This window comes from Sipha flava, unplaced genomic scaffold, assembly GCF_003268045.1.
Source record: "Sipha flava isolate LNK unplaced genomic scaffold, YSA_version1 309_pilon_pilon, whole genome shotgun sequence".
NCBI classification, from domain to species: domain Eukaryota; kingdom Metazoa; phylum Arthropoda; class Insecta; order Hemiptera; family Aphididae; genus Sipha; species Sipha flava.
The window spans coordinates 270,161-292,240 of NW_020272988.1; the positions used below are offsets into that span (position 1 = coordinate 270,161).

Here is a 22,080-nt window from a genome sequence, read left to right on the forward strand (position 1 = left end):
CTCGCGCACGGGGACTCGATATTTACGGGGATGATGTTATTGGGTCTTGTCGGCTGCGGCGGCGTGTCACGAGTGTGCCGCCGTCGGGCGTTGTGCGTGTGCAGCGTGTTGTTATTATAAAGTATTATTCAGCCTTCCCTCCCCCCCCTCGTCCGTCCGCACTCCTTATTCCTTTTCACTCTCGGCCGAGAAGAAAGGGTTCCACGATGCCGCTGTAGCCGACTCGTCGCGACCAGAGGGTTTCTCGTATTTCCAAATCGCAGTCAAAATAACACACACGCGTCTATAATATATTACACATTCACACACGCATATATATGTACATATAAACTAGAAAAAAAAGGGTTGATCGTAAATTTTGAAATGTTGTTTTTTTTTTCTTTCTTTTTGTTATAATATTATCCGTACGAGGCGTCTTCTATTACACCGAATTTGTCACGAATGGCCTCTACAAAACGACGTGTTTCTTTGTCGGTGTACTTTACACTGCAGTGCTCTGCTATACATAGTATGCCGCCGCTTCTTTTTCCTTTGTGCAACGCACTAAACACCTCTCCCCTCGAATAGTTTTCTTCCGTATCCTAATCTCGAAACGTGATTGCCGCCGACGTTTTAAAATCAATGACTCGGGTACATCACGTTCAATACCTCGACGCGCCAAATCCGAAAAACAATTTTTCAATTCGATAATACTGCATGGTTCGAACGGTTATCGACATTTCGGTTCGTCCACAGTGAATGCAATTGTTTTAAAAACTGTAGCTATTTACTTATCACTAGCTGTTTAATTTATTATACTTGTATTACATAATGGCCGTTTACACGTTTCATCATATTATAATCGTACATAGTAATGGTGTACAATAAAGGTTGTTATATTCGTTTCTTTGTGAGCACGCATTAAGGCTTAGGTCATGGAAATCGAATACACTATAGATATACTATATACTATGTATATACACTATAAACTCAAAATGTTTATAGATAAACGGTGATATTCCAATTGAGCTGACCCATCGTCAAACGATAAGTAAATAAAAGTTTACGAATATTCGAGTAAGCATATTTTCAAAAGAAGAAAACATTGCTCTATAAACATGTATCGATAACGTATTCTGACATTTAAAATACTGTTATTATTCCTTATTATATTCAAGAATGTGCTATTTTTCATTGTGATTTCAGACACGAATTTCCTGTAAATACTATCTAAAGCATATTCATATTTTTTCTTAGTGCAACTATCATATTATATATTATATTTTAAATGGAAATAACATATTATTATAGTTTTTACGAAATTCTATGTCATTAATTATTATGTTAAGAAATGAATACTGTTGAATCAAAACTTTAAAGTATTTTAAAAGACATTTTTTTCAAGGCAGGAGGGGGGTAAACTATTTGTACTACCTTGTGTTTCAAATGTACTAATTTCACAAGATAATAATTTTGGTAATAATTAATTTTATAGTACTAGATAGATCGACAATGGACTATATAAAGAATCCTGACAAATACTTATAATATTAAACTTAAATTGTATAAAAATATGAAGCAATACTTTATTTCTAAGTTCTTTAACATTTTTAGGGGGCAGATTTTAACACTCAAGCCTAAGAATCACCCTGTATACAGCTTTTTGAGCTTAAGAGTACATATTAATTAATATTTAATTGTTTTTTTTTTCGTATCCAGTCCGATTAAAAAAAAGAAACGAATGTTTTTGACGCAATATAGCACACAATTCTTTCAGTGTTTTCTTCGCTAAAAATCAATCGGACCGTTTTTATTTTGCTCCGTTCCATTTTTATCGTATGAAACTATGTGTAAACTGCATTTTTTTCACTTTTAACAACTCCTATTAATACTATATCCCAATGCAATATATTATAATACATTATAAAGCTATTCGCGGCAATGTTAAATTCTACTATAAACTGTCATTAAACGTTGATATATTGACATATCTGTGTGCGCGTGTGTGTATAATGTAAATTTTATAATATTTACCGTTAGTCAATCAAGCAGCTATACACGAACACACAGTTTTTTAAAAACATTTTCAAATTAATATAAATGAATATCTAGTTCATATCATGATACACGTTTACAGTTGTTTGATTGAAATTTAAAATAACTGATAAACCTGGTAGTATACTTGTGTTTTAGGTATTCATAATATAGTTTTTAATTTTTTTTACCGAATTGAACTATAAAAAGTGAAAATGAATTCTAGGCAACTGTGTATGATCGCAATTTTTTACAATATACTTGTTGATAATCAGAATATGATGGATACTTTTAACCGTATAATTACGTGCAAATATAATATTATATTTACAATTATACTACGAGTAATAAAAATTGTACAACAATAATAACAAATCACACAAAAACGTTGTTGATCAACGACCAACGTATATACGAGTACGTATTCATTATAGAATTTTTGCCATATGGCTATAAATGTATACGAATATATATGTGTGTTTGTATAAAGCGCAGTAAAAAATATAAAAAAAAACAATATTTATTATCCAAATGTTGTTATTATTATAGTGATGAGTGAATTTATACTTATATACGATATATACATAAAAATAACGTGGCGGTCGATTGTCAGTGGTTTATTAGGACGATCGTTGTCCAACTTGGCCCACCTGCATTCCATAGACACACACACGCACACACACACATACAGACTCTTGTACACATTCACATGCTCACATATAACGTAAGCGAACACAAATCCATCGTCCGCCGCCGACCACCTGCAACAATACCCTTCTCTGCGTTCCCAATCGCCCCGAGTCGCCCACTACTACTACTATAAGTAACCCCTATATGATTATCTCTACGCGTTCTATCCCCACCGTGTCACAATAATTACGTAAAGATCCGTTACGATGACGACGAGAAGATAATATGTTGCCGGTCTAGACTGCAGGTCCCTTATTGCGTGTATATGTAGTTAGGTTATAGGTACCTGTCCGAAAAATCGTCTAATGGAATGTAGAATACATTATATGATATCCAAGGCCAACAAACAGAAACGTGATATTCGCAAGCTGAAAATCATTGGCGTTCTGCTTATCCGAGGTCGACATTTTTGTTAAAATTAAAATTTTCCTGCTCCTGGGAGTATACGTTTACTAGAAATTTCCTTTTTTCTATGAATATTTATTATTCGTAAAAAAAATCATAATAATTATAGAGTGGTGGACAAGTGTAATGTACGATCACAAAATAAAAGACAATAGTAATCGTCGAAGGGTACAGGATTTAGAACACCATGTCCACAAAAATACCGTGGATAGAACATCAAACTTGATCTCGATCACCACGTACCACTTATTTTTTTTTCTAATTATAAATAAAGGAAACAAAAACGTTCTCGTCAAAATACACGCATCTGTTAAAGCGAAGCACTTATGCGAAAAAATACAATAAGGGTTAAAGCTAATTATACGGGTTGTTAAAAAAAATTAAATCATGTACTACAATATTCAAGGGAAAAAATAAGCAGGAAGTTGTGTACGAATATTTCCATGAAATTATATTGGGATCATTTTTTAATTTTTTTTTTTCAAAGAATAATGTCTATAAAATATTGTTTCATATTTTTTAGTATAAATTTTAAAATTAACTGATGTTTAAACATACATTAATGTGTATTCATATGCAAAATGAGTTATAAGCGTGTGTACCCTTAAGTAAGTATACACTATAGTTTATGTTTCGTTTTGTATTATTTGAACAGCTTCGAAGTAAACTCACAACTGTCATAACAAATATTTTTAACTGAAATATGAAGCAGTCTGAATACTTTTATTTTTATTGTTATTAAATATACATTATTGGAAAATACAATGCTTTTAATCAATCTAAAAGTTCGCATTGTTAAATAAGAAAAATCATTTTAAAATCGATGAATATTAACATCACTTTAGATAATTATAAAAAATGGTTTGAACTATAAAATAATATTTTTCAATTTCCCATGGTTAGTAATTTTTCACAGATAAATTTCTAAATTCTAAATTATTGACGTGGATCAAAAAGGGCCTTTTCGGTACAACTATAAGCTACTGTTTAAAGTAATGTACCTACATAATACTAATTGTGTGTATTAAAAGCGTGGCAATAATGATTTTTAGGACAGGCAAAGAAAATAATATCCAAAATATGTCTAATGGAATGGTACAATTGAGTTAATTTTTTTTTCTTTGTGCACGTTCTCTCTTTTTACAAATCCCGTAGTGCCACTATCAACAGCGCAGAGCGTAAAATAAAAAAACATGAAATGTGCTAGGGGAAAAAACTTGCGGTCGGGTATTCCTCCCCATTTCGTGTTTGTCCTCAGTTCTTAAAAAAAACTCGTAGGAGAGAATGAAAAAAAATCAATCAAAGTGTTATTTCTCCCCTCGTTTTGCGGTTTCGTCTCATTTAATTCGAGATCATTGCATAACCGTAATAAAAAAAAAAAAAATAAATAAATTATATGCGTATACCATCAAATGAACCTGAACGTTCGTTGTTAATAGCTAGATTGATCATGGTAATCCGAATGATAACATCAAGTCGTGGGAGACCAAGTGGTAAATAATATAATGTTTTTTTTTCGCACTTAGAAGTATTGTTTAAATCATAGTTCAGTTTACAGTAATACGAATATATTTCCAAATGAACAAAATACATTAATACACGAACACAAAGTTTACTGACGCAAAAACAGTTTCCAGTTACATTCATGTTTCTTTCGAGGATTTTATACATATTTCAGTACTACAGTTTTACGCACAGAACTATGACTAATTCGATTTATGCGTGAAGCAATTTTTTTCCTCAAAAAATTACTGCATAAAAACAACTATCATATACGAAATTGACACAGATTTTGTTTTTGACATAGCATTAGCGACTGTTATGGATAAGAATGGAATAGTACTAGTAGTAGGAATTATAGTATTTGAAAAAGTTAGAATCTTTAATAGTACTTATTGATGTTGAGTACAGGTAAATATGAGACACATTCAGTGGATTGAATATTAAAGGGGTGTAAATTCCGTTTGAAATAAATAATGGATATATTATTACTCGTATAATCGCGAGCCGGCAACCTTTTTTAGTTCGATAATACTTTAAGAAATTCAATACATCACATTATCATTTGGGGCAAATAAATCCATACCCACTGTGTACAACAAATTTATCCCAAATGATAATGTGATGTATTGAATTTCTAAAAATATTATCGAACTAAAAAAGGTTGCCGACTCGCGTTTATACGAGTAATAATATATCCATTATTTATTTCAAACGGAATTTACATGTCGATCAATATTTATGAGTATTATATTATTTGCACTCAATCGGCTACTTTGATTTTCTTAAGAATAATACGCATATTATTAATTATTATTTCAATACAATTCGTAAATAGATAAATACATTTGAAAAAAATATCAAAGTGTTTTTGAGATAATTGTGGTTATAAACTAAATAAGTTTCAAATAGTTATTCATTTATTATAGAGATGGCTATCGTAATGTTGAAGAAAATTTTTATTTTCTCAATATTTCATTAGCTTTTACACTAGTCGATACCAAGAGCATCAAACGATTGATATATATTTTCGTATAGTAATAAAAGTAATAAAATTTGACGGCAGAATAAATTCCAAACCTTTTCTTCCATAAACATTGTAGGTTAATTATGATTATGAAATAAATTAGATGTTGTGATTGCAATGTAGTCATAAATTTTGTTAAGAAGTTTTTTTTTTAACTAATTAGAATTAATTAGAATACTTGACTCTATATTTATACCAATATTTATGTTCTTATTACTTTCTTATCAGTTTCTTTAAATTATAATATAGATCGTATGGTTAGTTAAATCGCATTTAAGCAAAGTGACGACTAAACCATATATTTATTCCAATGGAGTATCCAGTTTTTTTGAGAAGGGAAGATTTGACAAATATTACAATAACATACTCAATAGTTAAAAATCAAGTCACCTACCGTTGATCAATGACCATATTCTATTTATATAAATGTATAAAGTAATAACATATACGTGAATTATGATGAGAGTTAAGTCAATATTGATTTTCCAACTTAAAAGGTAAATAGTATTATTTTTAAATTCTTAAATATTTCGAGGACAGAACTTCGAAGACTCTTAGTTACTCCTATCCATCTGAACTAGACCACGAATATCAGTATCTAATTATAAAATAACAAATAACATTTAACTATTTTTATCCAATCTTTTAACTTTTTTAGTAGAAAGATAAATAATTAATTAAATGCTATGCAAAAATGTTATTATGCAAATCTATATTTATAAAGTTTAGAATACTTATGTGAAATTCGAGGTTTGATGAAAAGGCAATAGCATTAATGCAAAGATCATACTTGATTGGAGTAGTAAAATTACACTTATCAAGTTAAATAATGAATTGGTTTTCTGAAGATATAATAACGATAGTACTTTTTTGTTTATTAAAATACTGGACGAGTGATGATACAAAAAAAATGTAAACTTAACAGGAGAACACGAGATATAGATAGGTACGTTTTTATTTTATTTCCACCGATAAATACCCATTGTAATCTCAGTAAAACGATACTATAAAGCAGTGGTGGCCAAACTACGGCCCGCGGGCCAACTCCGGCCCGCCATCATTTAATATCTGGCCCGCGAAAGTCTTCTATATTACAGCACTTATTTGTATAACTGTAATATTTTGCATTTACGTAAAAAAAAATTTAGAATGCATTTTTTTATGGCCCGCGATAAAAAAAAGTTGTTTTTTATGGCCCGAGGAAAAAAAAGTTTGGCCACCACTGCTATAAAGCATAGTAAACAAAAATTGCTTACCGATGGACACATTTTGCACGTGTATTTTCTTCCTCCACCGTTTTGATGTGTGACTACGTGATGTGCGTCTGTGATCTTGGTTGCATTAATTGGATGAGGTACAATTAACATGGGTGTCGCTGAGTTTCCAGTGGGTGAAACGCTGCTCGCAGTACTCGCCGTACTGTGAGACCTAGGTGTTCCTCCTCCGTGATGCTGGTACATACCAGAACCATCTTCCATACCTCCTGTAAATCGTATAACATTGACTTTGGTTACGTGTTCCTAATAATGTTTTAGAATATAAAGTTAATGTGCATTATTTTTTTTTTTTTTTACTATTACCGAGCAATCATGAGCCGCGAATAAAAATTTAGTTTGCTGATACGAGAGAAAAACGTAAAATGAGTTGTCAACACTTTTTTTGAACAAAGATAATTTTAGATAAGTATCGAAACCGGTTTTCCAGTTCTCAATCAAATCTTACTGGTTATGATTTATTCGTTTTCAATTAGTCATAACAGTTTTAATTTAAAATAAACATAGGAAAATAAAAAGAAGCAAATTCGGTATTTTTGCGATATCTTTGGGATTTTTGGAATTTCGGATCTACATCTAACGTGATGTTAAAAGATATATTTAACAATGGAAATACATTTGGTATAGAATAGTAAAATATTTCATTTTAGTCGCATGATGTTGTTAAACGAATTGAATAATTTATAGTAAATGAATCGTTTGTTAGAATAATAATAAAAAAAAAAAGTAAAGTCAGGAACTTGTATTTTAGCAACTAAAATGAACATTTTGCAGTAGATATTTGATAAATTAGACAGATTTCTTGTGACCGTATTATCCATATGGGTAAAAATGTATGGAAAATTCGGCGTTTCAAAGTGAATCGGCGTCTTATTATTATTCTTTGAAAACAAGTCCGTTTTAAATTTAAAACCTGTTCCGAAATAGTAATGTACACAAAATATTGAATTTAGAATGATAATGTATTTGTTACACAATAGGTTAGGTTATTAATAAAACAGTAAAAGTGTTTCATAACCGTATTTTGGTTACTGCACAGAGTTAAACAGAAATTATTATCTCCTGAATTTTGTTTTGTTTTATTTTATTATATTTAATTTAATTTTTTTTTTTTTTTTTATGACATTTGTATTATGCACACACAATATACACACTAATTTAACTCATTTAAAACAGTTTCAATACGTTGCAATTAAATTATTATTATTAATTTTTTTATTTTATAAATAAAATACATATAGACTAACGTTCGATTAATAATGTTAAGTAGAGTTGTTAAGTAAAACTGGTTTTTTTTTTAAACTAAGTAAATAATTAACGAACATCTTATCATAAAAAAAAACAAGTTTTACCCATGTAAATCCGATCAAGTTTGTATGACCATACGAATTTTTAAGTGTTTATTAGCATAATTTTCACTATCAGATCAAGGGATACATAAACTTTCACCTCAATATCCTTTTAAGGTTTAAATTTTTAAGAAAAATCAACAGAACTGTGTATTGTGTGTCAAGAATTTCGTGTTATTTGCATGTTTTTTTTTGAAATAAACATATAAAATGGTTGTCAATGAAATAAAATATATTTCATAGAATTACATATGCTTACAATACGACTTATAATTCTCAAACGTTATGACATTCTGTAACATATCGTAATCAAATCCAAGTGGACAGAAACTTTTTTTTTAAACAGGCTCATGAAAATTATCAGTATAATATAGAATTACTACTACTATCTAATATATAAAATAAGTGTATATATATTTACATACACTCAAATATTGGCCGAATAACTGCTAGTCAGTCAGTTCAAAGACAAAGCGGACATGAGTATACGAAAAAGTGATAAAATGAGCATTGGGGAGGATGTAATGAGCCGTAGCGCAGTCAGACAGCTCGGAAAGGAATTCAAGGTAAGCATCGGTAGACGGTTTTACCTTGTCAACTCGGACACGTACTTCGCCACCATCATTATGACTATCGAATACGATTACGACCCCGCGTGTCGTATCAATAGTTACAAACATCGATAACTCGTGAAAAAATATTTTTAATTATTCGTGTAGCATATTCCGTGCCCACAGCTACCGAAACTTATAAGAAAATTAATAATTTTATTTAATTATTTGACAATTAGGTTGTTATATTAGGAAAATAAATATAGTATACGTTACAGGGGAATGCTCTGTTGCGCAGATTTCGATGAAAACATTCCTTTACAATTTGACGACAGTATATTATTAAAAAAACTAACGAGCCCATATATTAGCTATCTAAGTATCTCTACGGTGTATACGTAGACAAACACTTACTAGTCAATATATTTTTCATTGTGTACGCGAAAATATGACATAATAAAACGATTAATTGAAGGGTACTAATGATTTATTTGGGCATTGTCAAATGATGTATCGACTATTAATCTAGTAAAGATGTACGTACCTTTTGAAAGATGTTGGTTGTGATCGTTGTTGTTATTCATTTTAGCCTAAAACATAGAACAATATGATTATTAATTATGCATTTAAATAAGCTTTACGAATGAACGTACACAAAAAAATCGTACTTTGATGGTATTGTAATTTATTTTTCATTGCTATATTTATTTATGTTCTAATATTACGTAAAAATGTTCTTTTTTTTTATTCAGTGCACTTTTTTTTTGGTTGTTATAAATATAGTATTTTATATATAAAAGGTTCGTTCCGTTAAATGTTAATAAATAAATAAGTCTTGACAATGTTATTCGAATGAACGATGTAATGAGAAGGGACTTAGGGATGTTTAAAAAACTTTACATAGTTTCTCGTTGAAAATATCGAGAAAAATGTCATTGTGTTGTTATAAAATACATACGATTTGAAGATAACATTTAAAATGTAATTAGTAACATTTTACACTGTTTTCTAAACGATTATGACATATAGGATGTATAGAACATTGATATAAATTTTCTACTCGATGTTTTTAATTATTATTCCGGGTACTCCGGTGCCTAAAATGAATATTATTATGAATGTATAAAAGAGGAAGCTAGAAACCAGTTTAATTTATTTGTTTAAAACAGAATACCTAAACCACAAACATTTTACATGTAACTCGGCAGTACGAGTGTAAATAATAACGAGGTTTAAAAGTATTATTATTCGCAGTTTTTTTTTTTTTTTACCTCATAGCCTTGTTTCATGGCTGTCTGCCTAGTCCAGCTATAGTCCACTTCTTTGCCGTGACCACCGCATTGCTAAATAAATAAATAAAAACAACCAATTAGAACAAGATACGGCGATCAGTATAAATTTGGACTCACCAGAGCACACTCGTGTGCGTCAAGAATGAATAATTTCAACACACTTAAAAAATTAATGTTCTACAATAAGACTACGTAGTTATGGGTCAACGAGGGTAGAGATTTTTACATTTACTTTGGGCTACATCAATATTACGAATTATTATTTATTTTATTATTGATTAATCCGTTATTATTTATTTGTATAATTTTTAATTTTTTTTTTTATAATGATAGATGCTTTTTGTTAAATTGATTGATACTGCAACAATATGTCGAGGGGAACTGCTACAGATGTTGCACCCTATCGATATTGATCGCCTAACACGTCTCCGCATCTACTATAAATAATATCAATATAATGAGCGTAATTCGATTATTATATAACAGTTTTATGCTATTTTAACTTTTTTTACCGATAGTTTTGTAGTACATTGTCACGTATTTTGGTTAATATACTCATCTCCCTTTGAGATCTGTTAGTATTGGAAAAATGAGTATCGCAATAAAGATAACTGTTCAAAAACTATTATCACTGACACAAAATGCTTAGGCTATAATTTTCAAAAAAAATTAACTTTTTTAAAATATTTTAGAAATATTATACATTTATATAGTTAAAACAGATTTCTAAAGAGTTGTGAAATTTCGCGAAAATCAGTAAGTTCATTGAAAATTACGATTTATCTTTAAAACACATTTGAGGTATACGTCGGTATTCGTCAATACGTTCAGTTGATTATATAAAAAAAACACCGTTATTTGTTTCACAATCGGTGAATTCATCTGAATGTAAACATGTTTTATTATGTTTTCCTTTTCGGGATTTTTATTGTTTGGCAAAACTTTTCAGACGCACTGTTACCCCGCCCTACCCCTGACCCCCGCAGCTGTCGCAGCGAACGACTGTCTCGTATACCCGAATTCTCCGTCGATTTATTATCTGGTTCTGTTCGGACGACTATAACACTCCGAGTGTCCCGATATAACGGTCATCTACCCGCAGACGGTTTAAGAAACAATCGAATTCGATTATACCGTCTTTCGAACGCATACCACATTTAGCGAAATATCGTGAACAATCAACATCGTCACATGTATTATATGCGCGGTACGCGCACGTCGTTTTACTCACGTTTTACGTAATTTACAAACCGAACGAATTATTTACACATTATTTATATGGAACACAGTAATTAATATAATAATAATATGTAATGTATCCGTTTTGTATTTCATCATGCTTAGAATTAATCTGGCCGAGCGTACCGGTCCGTAAGTCGTATTTGTGTGTGTGTGTGTGTGTGTGTGTAATTTTCAACATTTTCCAAAGTGTTCGTCCAACAGAAATTAAGATAATCCTCAAGTGTAGTTGTACTCGAATTCGTTCTCTGTTTTGTTTTCACAAATTTAATAGTTAATACGAATGCACTGCAACAAATATAGTTGTATTATATTATTACGACCATGTACCATATTAATCCCATTCTCGAATAATAATTCCGTTTGAAAACGTAGGTACTTCGTACATGTTGTTATGGGTGTATGTATGTATAAATATATATATGGTTTTAAGCTAACGCGGTCGTGGGATTAACTACCTATTAGCATAGTAGGAAATATCGTAGGTTTTGGTAACTTGATTTTGATCCGCGTTGCTTCCTGTATAGTTCGATCTCGTCATCTTTGTACAGTCATGAATCAAAATGCAATTAAAAAAGATGCATTATAAATTATTTATGTTAGATAAAAATTAAAACGATTCGCGAACGTATAAAAAGCGATTCTCTTATCGAAGATATATTTCTTATGTGATTTTCGCCATCTACTATAATGCATATATTATATTTAATGTATGTACCATAGAATATAGAGTATATTTTATTGTTTATTACGAAGTAGTGTGTTTAGGAAAAACGGAGTGCAGCGATGTTACGTGCGATCTACCAGTTTTACACAATCACCGAAAAGAAAAATGGAATAAAACTAACCTTTAGCGGTCTCGGTCTTTGTTATTTTCTTTTGTGTCGTAAAGAGAATCATAAATTATTATCTCCTAAGACAAACGAAAGGAACGCCATTATTCGGTAGAAATAGATGCATCACAAAAATAACACATAATCTCGTATAAATTTGAGTTATTACGAAATAAATATATAAACGTAAAACATATATTGTATACATAATATCAAATAAAAAACAACAGTAAATTATCCCGTACCGTAGTATTACAATAGAACACGAAGGAAGATAGAATATATGCTGATAAAAGTTCAAGTAAACTCGCTTGAACGAGAACATATCGCCTGCTAAAACGTTCGATTAAATATCGAAGAATTAGTCCTACTACCCGGTAAACCAGATTAAAAAATAAAATAAAATCATTACTAATGTAATCTTTACTATATTAAATCATAAAATAATCGTGCAAGAAATGTTCAGGAATTAAAGATTAATTCCAGTACGATATTGTTTTTTAGATCTCAAAAATCGCACTTAAATTATTTTATTATACGTACTCCTATACAGATTTTAACAGTCATATGCTTAATAGGGTGTTGACCAGTTGCCCCAACGGCTGTTATCGGGATTTTTAAAATATACCAGTTGCCCTCGACCAAATGTACCAGTTGCCCCCAACTGAATGTACCAGTTGCCCTCACATGTTAATATATACACGATTACAATATATAGCCTGTAAAATAGGGGAGGTAAATATACAAATAATAAATAAAATTATTTATAAAAATAATGTTAAATAGTATAAAATGATAAAATCAAATTTTGATATTTGCAATTATATATGATATTGTATTTTGTAATAAATAATAAATATAATATATTATATAAATAGCATGGATAAAATGAAAATTATAACGATAGAAATAAAAAATTCATAATAAATCGTAGTACACATCAAATAATATGAAAAAGTTAATAAAATAATAATTAAAATTAAAAAGTATAATTATTTAAAACTAACAAACCATTGCCCTTTTCACTATACACTCGCGTAATATTTTCCATCGTGTTAACAACGTCAGTGCTTTTCGTCTACTAAAATATACCTATCAAAGACATATATATAGGTATACATCGTATCATATAATAATGTTTAACAAAAAAAAAAAAAAACTACTAATAAAGATAGGTTTAGTAAATGATAATAACTAGTGTATTCCGATAAAGCGTAATATAATTGTCGTTAATATTGTTATAAATCGGCTATCCATTTAGACGCGTCTAAATTTACGATTTTGTAAAATCCTGGCTTTGCACCTAGTAGTAGGTTATTATTCAATTATTACAATTTTCATTTTATCCATACTATTTGTATAATATATTGTATTTATTATTTATTACAAAATACAATATCAAATATAATTGCAAATATCAAAATTTGATTTTATCATTTTATACTATTTTACATTATTTTTATAAATAATTTTATTTATTATTTGTATATTTACCTCCCCTATTTTACAGGTTATATATTGTAATCGTGTATATAATAACATGTGAGGGCAACTGGTACATTTGATTGAGGACAACTGGTACATTTTGCTCTAGGTAATTTGGGGGGAATTGGTATAAAAAAATGTACTTTTGGGGGCAACTGGTACATGCCCGCTTAATAATGACCGTACCAAATATCGTTAACAACCTGTCGTAGTAAAACAATTGAGTTAACGATCACCCACAGAAGTCGTCTTCTTCGCAGTTGCACTACTGTGTTAAACATGCTTATTTTTTCGACGCACATATTTGTGTAGGTTTTGGTTTTATCAATCGGGCGGGCGGGAGAAGAAAACATTTGTCGGTAAGCTGCGCGTGTACAGGAAATTCAGAATTTCTTCCGTTAAACCACCGCCGCTCGACGACGGACTGAGACGACAAACACGGTGTAAAAACGTTAAGGTTATTTCGATACCACCCGCCCAAATACTTATAGGGGGCTGCTGGCCACCCTTTCCTGCTCACCGAAATTATATCAAGAAAAAAATAAAATAAAATGCGTAATGAACCGTAACTACGTGATTTGAATAAAAATCTTACCGAGACGTATATATATATATATATATACGAATCACTACGGCGGAGATTAATGTTTTTCGTCAGTTGTAAAATGAAAAATATGATAAATGATAGGAGGCACACAAGGTGTTCGATCTCAGTATACCTTGACAAATCCGCGTTGTTCCGGATCGCGTCAGAATGTTAAATAGATCTTGGGAATGAAAATAATAATATATAAACCAGATATCTGGTGCAGTAAAAGGGTGTGAGATGTGTACGCTAATACGTGTATAGTATAAGCAGACAATAGCTACCTGCATTTCAATGCGCGCAACGCTAAATACGGTCATGACTATTCGACGAATAAAACCTACACCACACCTGATTTCTGGATTATTTTCATGTGTACTTTAAAATCATCATCATATCTGTTGCGGATAAAAATCCAGGTAGCTATTAGATGGCACGGAAACAAATAGTGGTTTAGATAATTTATAAAATTATATTAAATTTTTATCAAAAAATGAATAATATATATGTACACAAATCTAAAACAAATACATAATATGTGTAGTTGTTATTGAAATTCAAGTCGATTTAATGTTCGAACATGGTTATAAATACAGTTTATTGCAAATCACATTGGATTTTAACGTAGTCACTAAATGGGCTCTTTAATCGATAGTGTTTATAATTTATTGAAAACTAAATTATGATTTAACGACCGTTGATAACCAAATCAAAAGTTGTGCTCGCACTGTAAATAATTGTACTACTTGAAGTATTTACAAAAACATTTATTGTGAATATTATATGATTTCATTTAAAATTCAAAAACCAGACTTCGAATATTGTAGAGTGGACTGCACAATGTATGTAGTACATAAATATGTTAAACTATTCTACAAAGCAAATTCATATAGTGTAATCGTGTACTAAGTGCCGCGGTCAACTGTGTTCTACAAAATACGTTTAATATGTATTGAAATTTGGCACAGGTAAAACAAATTAAGTATAAAAGTTAACACTATAATTAAAAGCTGTTATCGTTCAATCAATATTATTAAATTATTTTTAATATAATTATCTCGACCAGTGTCTTACTGTTTCTCATAATTATAAGTTATGTTAGACATGTATCGTTAGAGAAAATCACAACGAAATACTTGAACTTCTATGTAAACAATTATATCATATATGTTTTAAGGTCCATAAAGCTAACGGAGAAAATCAAACATTGATTTTCGCTTAAATTCCGACATTTGGTGCTATTCAACGGTTAATTTAATCAATAGTTATGATCCACACGGTTTTAACGTATTAGGTTAAAGACATTCATATGAAACTAGTTGAATTTCAGAGTTCAACTCAGTTATATTGCTTCAAAAGTTATCTTTGTTCTTACAACTATACATAGCATGAGGTTATTTCTTGTATTACCCATTATAAATGTATCATCATACGATAAAAATAATATATAATAAACCTACATTACCGATGATAAAATATTTTCTAGTCATTCAAAATTGTTCCACGTTTCATATTAATTCAATATTCAAAATGTATATACTTCGTTCAACGTAATATAATCCTTGCATAAGTACATTATTTAATTTCCGAAGATAAAACTAAATTCCGACACTATGGTTAAGTAACAAATTCAGTGGTACTCATAATTAAATAGACAAAAATCCTTTAGGAAAAAAATAAATTAAATCATTTTAACCAATAGTGTAATAAAGTTTAAAACGCGGTGCCATTATTAGTTGAATTTTTTTTTTTTTTTTAGTATAACGTGTATTCAAATTGACCAACGGATACTTATATAGGTACTGTATTTGTAATTAACACATGTAAATACTTGAAAATAACAGAAATGAGTTACGGTTGATGAAATTTAAATGAAAAAGCTTGACGTAAAAATAACTTAAAATATTATTAATAACCATTGTTATTGTATATTACTGAATAAAAAAAAATAAAAATAAAAAAGGCACCAACATGTGACGGAATTTAGAGAATAGAATTCTGCCGTCGTGGGCGAATTAAAGAAGACTTTAGGATGCATTGTGCTCTAATGAAGCTCTGAGGGGTGAGCGAGGTGGCGGGGATAGTATCGAGACTGGGTGAGCGGAATACAACTGATGGCAGAGGTTGCGGGGAGGGTTGAAAAAAGTCCCGGACCAGAAAAAAAGGGGTCGCGTGTATACACACACACACACAGACATACCCACATATATATATATATATATATATGTATATATATATATATTCATAAGAGAGAGGGGAAGTAGTGGGCGTAAAACGTTATAAAAAAATCAATAAGTGCTGTAAAAAAAACCGGGGTTTTTTTCCCCGGGGATGATGGGACAGGGGGTAGTGGTGGAGATGGAAAGCGCATGCTCATCAACGCAAACGGAGGGTAAAAAGCTGGTGAACTTTTTTTTTCACCCGCCGCCAGTATAACCCTTGTTAAAAAAGTTTCGCGATGTGAAAATGTAGGGAAAAAAAATAAAGCAACACTTAATCGAGTGAGCGAGTGTATGTGTGTGAGAAAAATATCACCTAAAGTATATGCTTAAGAACGACTAAAGGTCAAACTTTTTGTTCAATCTGAAGACGCCTCGTACCGGCGGAAAGGGTTCACGTGTGTTCCAAATAGATCATAAGTTTTGACGTACACGTTTCATACAACTATAAAGAATAAACCCGTTCCTCAAGTTGATTAGCGATTTGAATTTGAATATTATTTTCGCTAAAACCGTTACAACTCATGTTCGATGTCCGCGGAACAGCGACGGAAAAGCAAATCTAATTTAATACTAATCAATGTGTTGCTGACTGTTGTAAAAACAAGCGACATGGTCCGAAGAATATGAAGCACGATGCACCTTCAGAAATACGCAGAGATTTTTATAGCTAAAAAAAAACTATACGTTCGAGAATTGATTGCGTTTCTATAATCGCAGCCGTCAGTCCGTCATATAATGTATAGTAACCGGCAACAACGTAATATTATTAATAAAATACGCTCTCCGCAATAACCGCTAATGACAGGCGGTTTCGGTGTGAAACCAATCCGAAGTACTCGTATATGTTTGTTCGAAAATATTCGAGTCATATGGATGAGTTCACATAGTTTACGACTTTCAATAAGACCATAATTAATACCCGAGACTCGGTTTACGCGTTTGATATTATATAATATTATATATATACATTCAAATGTTAATTTTTTCGAAAACACCAATAACCTATATAAGTGCTGATAAACGTGTAGCCGATGTAAAACCGGGTCTAAAACCGAACAATTTGGATAACGAGCAATGACGCTATCCGAAATGAAATGTTGTCACGCATTATTTTTCGTTGTATTGTGTTTTTAAAAACATATACTGAACATATAAAACGGATTTATGTCTAAAAATTATTAACCCCTTTCGACAATAATGACCTAGCAACAAATCTCAAAATATTTGAGTATTTTTAATAGATTCAGCGAATACATGTAATACCGATTTTTAAAACGATTCCTGTTTAATAACGGAGACCGAAGAAATATTTGACTCGATTAATTTTTAATTAATTCCTTGTCATAGTTTATTTCGTCTTCGATGTCCATACCATATAGTTCTTAATAAACAATAATTGTTTTTTTCACAAGCACAGTATAATACTCTAAAGTAAAGTATATCTCTGCGTAAACAATAAAACTACTTTCAAACTTTATAATATTATTAAAATCAATTTTTTAAAAACAACTTATTTTATAAAAATCAAAAACGATTTTTATAATTGCAATTAAAATGTGTGTAATTATGTGATGCACAAAAATATTATTGCAAGTTGATTAATATTAAGTTATGTCTCACAATAGATTGTGAGTTGATATTTTTTAAATTCAATTTGACTACAACGAAGTAGTCTAGTGTTTTTTAAATTATTCAGTTATCTTTGAAAAAACATTTTAAAAAAATGGTATTTTTATTTCTCTGTTAGAAAAAATAATACTTCTGTAAACATAATGAACAGAATATTCAAAAAGTAGTATTAAAACAACGGCCAGATAATTTTCAAAACATAATCGATTGTTGTATTATACTGCAGTGCATTACATATAAAGGTATTATTATCTACAGTTATCATAGAAATTTTCATATCGCACTAGCACGGCACAATAATATTTTTGGAATGTTTATGTATATGTATTTTTGTATATGAATCCCTTGGCATTGCGGTAGCTCAACGTACCATATACCTTATTGACTCGTCATCCGAAGTATATTGACGTATAATTGAATGTTATTAACATATTTTCGAGTCGTTAAATCAAAACCCAATGGGTTATCACAAATATTTTGAAAAAACGTTAAAGACATCGATGGGACGTAGTAGTTGAAACGATTAAGGTGATTGAACGTTCACGAGGTCTTTATGTAAAAGGACGATCTGCGCTAGTGATTTCTATGTTACACCATGAAAATTATGATGTCAAAATGAGATCGCTTTAAACAGCGTAAACAGGTTTTCTAAAAAACGGCCGAAGCGGATATGTTTTTCAAACACACTTATCTGCCTGCTGCCAACCTGCCAGGATCCACGCAGTCCCTGTTCCTATGAACCCCTCCCGCAAGAGTAGGTACCCACATACACCGACAGCAATATTATTACACTGCGTTTTCACCGTACATACACGTACTAAAGAATTACCGTAATCGACAGTACACGTCTGAATTATCGGCTAAGGGTGATATTCTGGATCAATTATCCCGCGAGATTATGTTTTCGAAATTTATATTCCAGGTGAAATCCGAACTGCCGTTGCCGCCGCCGTTAACCGAAACTAATTGATATAAATATGATCGATGACTATTAATCCGACGTTAATGGGACTGGTGATGATTATTATTATTTATTTTTTATAAATGTTATTCATGAATGCCCGGTTTCTCGTTTGGAATAAATAACGTGCTGCAATATACATATAATATATATAAAACCTACAATAAGACTGTGTGACTATTATTATTATAATGTATTCGTTTTACTAGTTTCTGTTTAATTTATAGTTGTAATTCTAGTTATTGAAGACATTTTCGTTTTTATTAGAATACAATTTTTTTTTATTATGATGTCATACTAAATTGTGTGTATGTCTCATTTTTTCAAATTGCTTTTGACTTTAACGGAGACTTTTATCACGAGCAATTTATCCGCACCATAGTAGTCAACAGCTTTTTTAATCAATATTACGCTTCATTACGAATACAATTCGCATTGCTGTTTATTATTCGTTAAATAGTTTCATTTTAAAAACACGTGCAACTTGGAAAATTCAAACAATAATAATAATATAAAAAAATTATACATATTACTAAATAAGAAGATAACAACAGCAAGAAAAAGAGTCAATTTCTTGTTCGATACAAATAATCTATATAGTATAGGTATTTCTACAAACCAGACTTGAAAACGAAAAACAATGAATAATTGAAGAGCAAAAGTTTCACAGGAGTTAAGTGTCATATTGTATTATTGTGTGAAATGGAAAGAAAATAAAAATGATATTTAAAATAGCCGAGATATAAATGTAAATTATGTACCATTACTATAACCATAATTATATTGATACCACGTATATCAATACTTATGTTACAACTATTACTACAACTTCTAAATAGAAGTACTATTACTACTACTATTAATAATATTATAATGCAATAATAATCAAGAAGAATTTAATTTTAAATAGATTATATAAAAATAGTTTAAATAGATTCAATAGATCTTTATTTTAGTAACCTATTCTTATTACGGTCAACAATTATTTTTATTGTGCATATTATTATTATGCCATTGAGAAAACACGATGGAAATACTTAAATGTATATTATTATTTAAATTCAAGTATCAATATAAATTAATATACTCGGTACATCAATAAGAAAAAATGTATTTAAATATTTCACTGAATACGTATAATAATACGTTATTAATATATTGATATTTGGTTGTTTTTGTTGAAAATTATAACACGTAAACATTTATTTTTTATTTAAAATAATTCGAATGGTTTTTACATCGAACGTGCTATGTAAAGTAAATGTTGTGTTAATAGTAAGGAGATAAGAAATTATTTCCTGTATACGGTATCATGAGTATAATGATTTTGAACACCACCATTTGATTACAATCATTATGTTGAATTTTTTTAATCATGTCCAGTCTGTTAATATATTTTTCAATAGAATAATAAATACCAATCGAAAGTGCAAAAATCGAATTTGCTTCCGTTCTTCCGTTATTAAATCGCCATTTTAGAATTGTGCGTAAATTATACTGATTGGTCGTAGACATATGCGTGCACGCCAGTTTTGTTTTACAGAATAATTATACATGCGTATAAACACGACTATTCGTATAAAACTCGAGAACATTTTTTTTTTTTATCAAATAACTTTAACATTGCAAGAAAGCTGTTTTATTGTCCAAGAATTACGTCCTGACAAAATGACGGTGGAGCATACCACCATGGTACATCGATCATATGTATGACAGATGTATAACTATCTCCCATTCATGATTCCATGATCTAGAGCGAAAAATAATAATAACAATTATAAGGTCATTGCACAAATACATTATAAAACCCGAACCCTTTTCTTCGGTGAACGAGAATTAAAACCTATGAGTATTGTGTCGTGACGTTTGATAATGGTTGTCGATCATCGACATTTGTTCTAATTTTCATAAACGTTTACGAATTAAATATGACGTACATAGACTACACACTACATTGTACACAGAGTTATCAATTTTGCTGGTATTCGTGTAATAATAATAATCGAAATACTAATGACATTTGTTATAAACCAAACTACGAACGATTTATGTACAATCTAGGAAGTAATAATGAAACATTAATAAAACATGAACGTATATTTTATAATTCTGAACGATTTTGAATGGACTTTAATTTACATCGTCGGAGAATATATAATAAGTTAGTTACTGTTATTTAATAACTTAATTTTTATTGAAATCGCAGGTAATTTACATCAAATTACTAATAATCGATGACATTTGGAGTTACGATTATTATGGGATTTAAACTTGGTAGTTCCAATGAAAATTAAATTAATACTGTTCACTAGTATACTAAGTTTTGTGTGATTTTTTTTTTCGATACATAAATGTCATTTTACATTCGATACAAAATATTTATGCTCAAACTGTTTGCGTAAGAAATTTACAAATGTTTCCACTGAATTGGATAAAAGAATTTGCTTATTCAGAGATAATACCAACCACGTGGACATTTAAAATCCAATATAAATATTTATAGAAAAACAACTTTCCAATTAAATTATTTCAATCTCATTATAACTAGTATTATTTCTATTTATTTTTTAACTATTACAGTTATATTATGTATACTTATATCACTTGGCACACGCGGTGACTATATTATAATATTTCTTATTATTACGTGATTATATATGTTAATAAATATAATATTATTATTCGTATTGTATTTTATACGCGTTGTATCGTAATTTTTAACATCCATTGTGTAGATGTTCTAGTGAGTAGTAATATATTCGGCAAAATTGATAACATGGAAAAGTTCAATTGGTCAAAAAATAAATTGTTGTACGACACTGCGTTACGTCCACTTGGCGCACGCTGTTATCATCATTCATCGATGGTAATTCTATACAAACTATTTGTAAGTCGATATAATAGTGTATAACTAATGTAATGTATATTAATACATCGTTTGTTTACAAACGTTTCCGTTAAAAAGAACCTGGAAACCAAATGATTCCCCGTGCGTTATTCCAATCCAGATTTTCGATTAAGATT

At 30.1% G+C, this 22,080-nt stretch overlaps 1 protein-coding gene across 6 annotated transcripts in view; it reads right to left on the bottom strand.

The window, feature by feature from the left end:
* Positions 1 to 22,080, bottom strand: part of LOC112686464 (zinc finger protein rotund-like) — a 138,630-nt gene that overhangs the window by 53,326 nt on the left and 63,224 nt on the right. For all 6 annotated transcript variants that reach the window (XM_025558741.1, XM_025558740.1, XM_025558744.1 and 3 more), the window contains exons 3-5: positions 10,081 to 10,152; positions 9,354 to 9,399; positions 6,892 to 7,118 (exon numbers count right to left, since the gene is read on the bottom strand). In XM_025558741.1, coding sequence (XP_025414526.1) covers positions 6,892 to 7,118; positions 9,354 to 9,399; positions 10,081 to 10,152 — 345 coding nt within the window. The remainder of the gene's footprint in view (positions 1 to 6,891; positions 7,119 to 9,353; positions 9,400 to 10,080; positions 10,153 to 22,080) is intronic.